The sequence below is a fragment of the Apteryx rowi genome, unplaced genomic scaffold (genome assembly GCF_003343035.1).
Source record: "Apteryx rowi isolate R43461 unplaced genomic scaffold, aptRow1 scaffold_723, whole genome shotgun sequence".
NCBI classification, from domain to species: Eukaryota; Metazoa; Chordata; class Aves; order Apterygiformes; family Apterygidae; genus Apteryx; species Apteryx rowi.
The window spans coordinates 172,600-180,644 of NW_020451009.1; the positions used below are offsets into that span (position 1 = coordinate 172,600).

General features: G+C 41.7%; 1 protein-coding gene across 1 annotated transcript in view; it reads right to left on the reverse strand.

The window, feature by feature from the left end:
- The window catches only part of NOL10 (nucleolar protein 10), a 59,015-nt gene extending 58,880 nt beyond the window's left edge, over positions 1 to 135 (reverse strand). The window contains exon 1 of the mRNA XM_026087606.1: positions 29 to 135. Coding sequence (XP_025943391.1) covers positions 29 to 94 — 66 coding nt within the window. The 5' untranslated portion in view covers positions 95 to 135. The remainder of the gene's footprint in view (positions 1 to 28) is intronic.
- Positions 136 to 8,045: the final 7,910 nt, after the last annotated feature.

Consider the following 8,045-nt stretch of genomic DNA (forward strand, 5'->3'; position numbering starts at 1 on the left):
GGGGCGCCGCGCGCCGCCGCTGCCTCACCTCCGGGAGGCTCCTGCCGGCGCTGAGGCTGTAGATCTTCACCTCGTTGAGGCTGGAGACCTGCATGGCGGCCGCCCGTCGGCCCCGCACGCCTCTTCCTGCTCCCGAGGGAAGCGGAAGGCGGTTCGCGAGGCCGTTTCGCCGGCTGCTTCCGGGCTGCTGCCCCAGCCCGGCGGCAGCGCGCCGTGTGGCGGGCGGGGGCGATGCTGCGGGTGCGTGCGGCGGTGGTGCGGGGAGGTGCGCTTCGCCGTGGCTTCCCTTGGCACGTGGGCACGTGCTGGGGACAGCTAGGGTGACGGCGTCGCTCTTCACCCCCACCCGGCGTCGTATTCGTTCGCGCACGCGTAGGCGTCTGGTGACGTTTGGGATAACCCTCAGGGGCAACTGAATCCCGCTTTCGCATCCTGCTCATCAAAAACACGGTCTCAGCAGCTCTTGAGCAGCTGCCCAGAGATGTGGCGCTGCTTGTGGCAGTCAGGGGTTTGCTGGAGGCCGCATTAGTGCCCTCGCTGAGAGAAGGATGGCGACTACTCAGCAAGCAGGCCGTGAGGCAGCAGGCAGCTCGGTACGCAGCGTCTGTGTGCTGGGCAGCTTTCCAGAAGTATGAACTTCCCAACCAGCCATGTCATGAGTTGCCACTGGACCAAGGAATGTGGGAGAGACTGGGGTAGGAAGAGATAAGTATATTGCATATAAAAGGGAGAAGTTAAGTAGGATGCAGTTCCATAAGAAACCAGGCTTTGTTAATTCCACTGGTTATAGAAAAGTTGTTTATTCTTAGCTACTAACACTTCCCAAAACATTAGTAAGTAATTTCTGACATTCAAAAAGACCTGTGCAAGATACTGCCAGGCATAATAACAGATTTATGGAGAAGGGTGGCAAAAGGCTGACTGTGCTGCACAATCTGTGGTTCTCTTCATTGTTAGATAAAATCCCTTTTTGTAACATTAAAACATAAACGTTGTTGTCTGTCCACAAGGTAGCTAGCATTGCCGTTCCAAACAGTCTTAAGTCACCAGGGCAGGTGTTCCTTTTATAATTTTTTTTAGGAGGTTAATTTTCTTGACCTAACAGCAAACCATGTTAGTTATTTATGGAAAACAATGAATCCAGAATTTGGTTCATCGGAATCTTGCTAGTAAACGTGAAGAACAAGACATATTTTTATTGCTTTGCATCACAGTTTAAACAAGACACAGACATGCAAAAATCAGGACATTTCAATTTTAACTTATAAGAACAATGACAACAAAAATGTTTATCAAATTGTATACGTCTTAGAAAAACGATGAGTATCACAACTAGATTTCTTATCACTGCAATATGCAACTCTGGTACAAGACGCAAACTGAAATAAATCTTATGTCAGTATGGTATTTCATAAATTATGTGTTTCAGCAACGATGATACCAATATCATGACTAGAAAGGACTCTCTTATTTCATAATAGAAGGTCTTATAGCTGAGATTCATGTGCGATCGAACACACCTAACTGTGTCTAAATGGGTGCTAGATGTCTAAGCTCCCATTCAGAGATCAAAGACGTAATTCATTTAAATAAATATAGGTTGTCTAGTGGCATTTGAGATGCCTTATGGTATCCAGGACACCTAGATAGGGTTGATATCAGACCTATGGAAAACCCATTCCTTTCTGGAGCATGAGCTGGAGGCCAGGAAGGATATGCAAGGACATCTCAAATGGCACTAGAAGCTCGGGCAGCTGAATCTCATCCCTAGTAAATACAGTTAATGAAGCCTGAGCAATGTAGCTCATTAGCCGCTAGATGTCTACTTCAGGGAGAACTGAATCATTGTTTAGGTTCCACTGTCTAACTACCTAGACCATCACTGGCTATTAACAGATGTTTAAAGCTCAATTTGCTTGCCCACACATAGGTGTCTCATGCAATTTGCAATGCCCCAAGATATCCAGGACATCTATATGGGGCTGGTTGGTGTGGCACAAGATCTGTAGAAGACCTTCTCCAACAGCAGCTGAAGGCAGGATGCTCCGGGACACCTTAAAAGGCATTAGGGTCAGGAGGGCTAAATCTACAAAGAATTCCTGAAATTCCCAGAGGCAGAGCCACTGGAGACTCTGACGTGTTAGAGAGCTATGTGACTTTCTTTGGATGAGACTGCCCAAAATATTCTTGTTCCTCTTGTCCATTCTCCAGACCCATTTCAATGACTGCAGTGCAAAAGAAGAGGAGCAGAATTCAGAGGTTCTTGCTGGACAGCAGGAAGCAACATTTTATTTCAAGTTGCTTGAAACTGAAATTTCTTGTTCCTTTTATCAAATTCAGTTTTCATGCAAAGTTGATAAATCCAAGCCTTGTCATTCACACATGTAAGATATCTTAGAAAATTGTAAGAGAAGAGATCAGCTAGGATGCAGACTATTAAAGTTTCAGTCCAGATAACTTGAGACACTAAATCTGCCTGTTATACTTACTGCAGATGAGTTCAAAAATCAGTATCTGAAAGATGCGCAAGCTTTTTGCTTYATGTATACTATGATTCTTAGTTGCATGTAGTAACCATATACTTTCAGATTTTCCATTGGAATGAATATAGATGAACAGTTAGACATACTGATTACAAATAGGTGTGATATAGAATGCTTTCACCTAAGACCAAATTATTTTGTGTGCTTTTTCTTATTTTCACTAGTGTCAGAATTTGCTGTGTGCATTACCTTGTGAAATACATAATGCAGTGTTGTGAAACGATGTAGTGACAAGCAAACTGAAAATAATCTTTACTGGCTTTGATGACAACAGATGCACCCAGTGCCCCTTCAGTATAGTGCAGTTTTGAATTTCCAACTTTTCTACACAGATTTCTCATTCTGCTGCTGTGGCTTTCTCAAATCTGTGGAACTATGAATATTGTGCAGATGTTTGTTTACAGTTTAAAATCATATGATTGTTTCCCTCCAGAAGACAACAGGCCACCTACTTCTTAAAAAAGTAATTAAGAAATTTGACATAGAACTAATGATTCACAACGTTAAATTAACTTAGGCATTATAAAATAGTCATTTGAACTTTTTCTATCATTGATTTAATTGTTGTATTCATAATAYGTTACCTGTATTCAACCTGGGACCTTTGCTTATGTAAGAAACATTTATTAGTATGGCATTATTACCACAGACCTAATCCATACATAGTTTGGCTTTTTGGTAACTATTTCATATTGTGCTTGGATATGCAATCATGAGTCTCTCTCTTTTGCTATGAAAATGCCCAATGATGTCATTGCATAAACAACAGATGCTTATTTTTCTTCATTTCTTGTTTATTGTTCAGTTGACAATAAATGAAATTGCAAGGCATGCAATATAGGTTTCCAAACAGACACCAAGCATCAGTAGTATTTAAATATTTTGTAAATGGAAACCAATGAAAAAAATCCAAGGGCTAATTAATAAGTACAGTAGTTCTAAAATTAAGCTATGTAAGAAATTATGGCTAGAGCATTCCAGAAGTAGGAGGCCTGAGTCCCATAGCCACTTACCTTTCATACTTCTCTGAGCAGAACCTGATGGTTAGGTCATGTTCCTTAGGAGTGGAAATTGTGAGTTTAAACTCCCCTCTGCAGGGTCATGAGATTTCAGGTATAATCATACGCTTAGCATTTCCTCTTGGCCACTTCTAGGCGGGTTTCTGTCTCAGCATGAAGGATTTATGGATTGCATCCTGACGTGCTCATAGTTGTACTTCTTTTGTTGATATTATGGTTTCCAAGGCCCACCTGTTAGGAGAGGAAGGCTCTGACATGTATAATACACAGGGAATATATTACTCAATAAGTGGCTTCAAAGTAGCCCCTACCCACCTACAAACTCCTACAAGCCCCTAAAAACACACAACTGTTCTGAATTATTATTAATGCTTTTATTTCTTTTGGGGACAGTGACAATTATTTTGTCACATTTTGTCTTCATATATGAACAAAATCTGCCGTACATACACTTCAATTTGTTCAATGTACCTAACCAAGGCATCTAACCCAAACAGGAGGGCTAGTCACCTTACTCTGTCTATGCAGTCAATGAAGAGAGGTGGGCTTCCTCGTGCATGCAGCTCATCTAACTCAGCTTCTGTCTTCTGAGGAGCCTCTTCCTAAAGGTGATTGCTGTGAATACCCTTCTCTTTTTTATACTGTGGTATGCTTCTGCTACAATATAATATATGATTAATTATGTGTCAATGTCTTATTTTCAAAGTATGTTACAATTTTGGCATCAGAACCCAAAAATTATACGCTTCTTTCTCAAAACTGAACAGATACTTTGAAATCATTTGGATTTCAATTGTCAAATACCTACAGGAGTATACACTCTTTTTATTTCTGTTAATTGCTCAAAAAGAAAATATGTATGTCCAAAGATAAAACCTATCAGTCTTGCGGCTCATGTCTGAACAGTGCCAGAATGCAGACCTGGTGCCCTGAGGAGTGTTGGCATAGTATAACTTTCTATACTGACAGTTTCAAGCACTGATTAGAAACACAAAATTTTGCTAAGTACAAGTTGTCAAATATATTTGCATTGAAACTATGTTTCACATTCAGTGTACAAAAGTAAACAGATGTAATTCATCAGGAAGCTCCTGCTATATTTGCACAGTATGAGAGAGTGAATAACCAATGTTTCCTAACATTATATTTAAGATATAGATATACAGCTAAGGAATTATAATATTTAAAGAAATAGTTTACACACTAATCTTACATCTTAATAGTACATAAAATATTTTCACTTAAGTAGTACAATATTTTATTTCATTGAAATATTGCAGACTGTATTTTTAAATATATTACTACCATAATAATAAAACACTCACAGAACCAGAAAATGGTATTTTTAAAAGATTCTGTTTAATCAGAGGAAAAAATATGCATTACTGGAAGACTGAACAGGTAATGCCTGTAATAGATGTATAAATTGTTTACAGAGAACTATAGCCCTGTGGTTGCTGTTTTACAACCAAATACTCAAAACAAAAGCATTCCCATTGATATCAATGTCATAAGTGTCTAGGTAATCAACTTTGATTATCTGTTATGAGAAATTTGCCTCAGGAGGTATTTCAAATAGGATATTACAGTGCTCTTAGTGATTGTTGGGGAGTCTGAGTTTTGCATATTAGTGTGACATGTGAAGAAGTACTTATACAGAGAGTGAGAGGCAAAGCCTCAGTTAGAAATGTTGGTTGCAGTGATGGACCAAAATGAATAGAAGAACACATGATGATCATAAGGGAATTAGACAGCCTTGAGATCACAAGGCATAATATAGTGCCAGCTAGGGGAGCGGTGGGGACACAGGAGCTCATAGCTGTGTTACCAGCAGCATATGCAACACATGCCCCTATCCCATGACAGGAGCTGTGGTGCTGCACGATTCTTCCCTCCTCCATCTTCATTGCTGCTTCGTCCAGGCTGAAAAGAGYGTAAAATGGAGAAAGAAAAGATTTAAAAGCCACAATAAAAACAGGATATGTCATAATATAAAACATTCTAGAGGACATTGCTTAGGCAAGATTATCAGTTAGTTGTTTCCCCGATAATTTGCTATTAAAACAATAAATTAAGTAGCATGGTAACTTGCATTTTAATAAAAGTAACCAAAGCAAATGATTCCATATGAAAAAATAAGAGTCATAAAAATGACATTGCTATAATAAAAACATCTAGGAATGAAATAGCATATTTTGTGGGATCCAGAAATCTAAGAGCCCTTCAGCTCGGATATTACCTTATTCTCTCTGATACCCATGTGTACAGAAGCATCCCCAACAGCTAGCATCAGTGCAGCAAATAACATTTCTCGTCTGTTAACATCAGTGTCAACTGACACAATTTAAATATAAGAAGCTTATGAGAATGTAACATTTCTAAAATGAGTCATGCAAAAAAAAAAAATTGTTGTGTAAGACTGCATCAAGGATCCAATGAAACTCTGTACTTGGTTTGAACTGAGGAAGAACTGCTTTATCTAGACAAGGAGGACGAGGTTTTTGTACCTGTCAGACTACCAGCCTGCGAGCAGAAATATATGATGTATATTCTTTAACATCAGATAATTCTATTTTCATTATTATTAAAATGTATACTCTGGAGAAACAAAAAGTGGAAAATTAGACAATAATCACCATTTCTGTGAATGCCAGTTCAAGGATTCAGTCCTGCCCCCCCATCACACACACATATATCACTATGATAGGTTCTTTGCCTAACTTCTGTAAAGTCCTTGGCTGTGCCCTGGAGGACACCATGATTCAAAAGAACTAGACTAATCACAGTTATGAACTTTTACTGTTTAATTAGTCTAGAAAGGAAAAAAAATAGGCCAAAACAAACAAACAAACTCCAGCAGTGGTTATTTGAGCCAAAAAGTCTTCTCTGTGTCTTTTTCTGGAGAGCTTTCAGTAGAGATTGTGCTCCTCCATGTAAGTATTGCTTTTTTATGTATTACTAAAAAAGATTAAAGAGAAAAGGTGAATCCTGCTTTTTATCTCATCTAATCTAAAGACTCTATAAATTTAGAGTCTAAAACCTGAACCTGTATGCTAACAGCCTGAAGTGTGATGCAGATGGAGCAGAGGTATCCCAGTCTAATACTACGATTCAGGAGGTCTCCCATCAGCCACTTGTGCCTCGTGCTGAGAGATGCCTAAGCTCGACAGGGATCTTCCTTTAAGGTTTGCAGAAGTGTTGAGAGTTCTGCCTCTGTGCATGGCCAGACCTGCCTAGTCCAAGCAGCTCAAGCCCCACCTCAGTTTAGGACAGATCATAAGGAAAAACAAAGGCATCCTTCCACTTAAATTCTTGTGGTACTTCAATTACAATTGGACACACAGAAACATGAGTAAGTCCAGAGCAAAATGCRCAGTCTTTTGAAGAAAAAGTATACCAAGAATAGGAGAGATGTCCAAATGCTATACGGTAGCACAGTGATTAGAGCACTCCACGGAAAATGAGATCTGGATGTACCACTTACTCTGTAAGAGGGTGTTTAAGTTCCCATTTGCAGAAATGCCACTCAAAGGCAGGCAGTCTAAGTGTTTAGGGAATGGACAAAGGTTCCCTTTAAAGCATCTCCCAACTAGATGTCTAGTTTAGAAGGATCTGCAGAACATTACCCCACATGATCTACAAAACAATATTGTAGGCAAATTTAGGGCAACTTAAGACAAACTGAAGGCTTTAGTAAGGACTAAAAGCCTCAACAACATTCTGCCAGAAAAGAAGCATCACCAACGGGAGGAAACCTTGCAGATTTCTGCAGTGCGTGAATATTTGTCAAATTAAACACCCAGGGAAGTCCAGGAAACAAAAGTTTCCAAAAAGTTTCTTTAATGATCCCCAAAATTTCAGAATTGATAAAGACAGCCAGTTTTTAATGAAAATAAGTGATCTCTGCATTATTTTTTTGAGTTAAAGCTAAAAGAAAACATGAAGATGAAACCGCAAAAGTTACAGTTTTTATCAGTTTTTAAGGGGTTGTCTCATCAGGTGTAGTAACCTGCTCTGAGAGTCTAAAGAAAAACAGTGTCTTTTCTTCCTTCACCGGGGCAAGAGAGGCTCCTTGCCTTTTGCCGCGAGGTTTGCGAAGGGCAGTCCAGCTTGCCGCGGGCCCCGCCACGAGCGCAGCGCCCGAGCCGCCCTGCGAGTACACGAGATCGGCCACGAAGAGACTCCCGGCGGCCGCAGCCCCGGCGAGCCCGCAGCAGAGCCCGAGCGCGGAGCTGCGCCGGGGGCCCGGAGGAGCGGGTCCCACGGCCTGCGTGGGCCGCTGACCCTCCGCGGCGCCTTCTCGCCCCTCGCATCCACCCGCAGCGGGGCACCTTGGTCCCGCAGCGCAGCCTCCCGCCGGGCGGCTCCCCGCCTCCCGCGGCGCCCGCCTGCCCCCGCTGCCTCGCCTGCCCCCGCTGCCTCGCCTGCCCCCGCTGCCTCGCCTGCCCCCGCTGCCTCGCCTGCCCCCGCTGCCTCGCCTGCC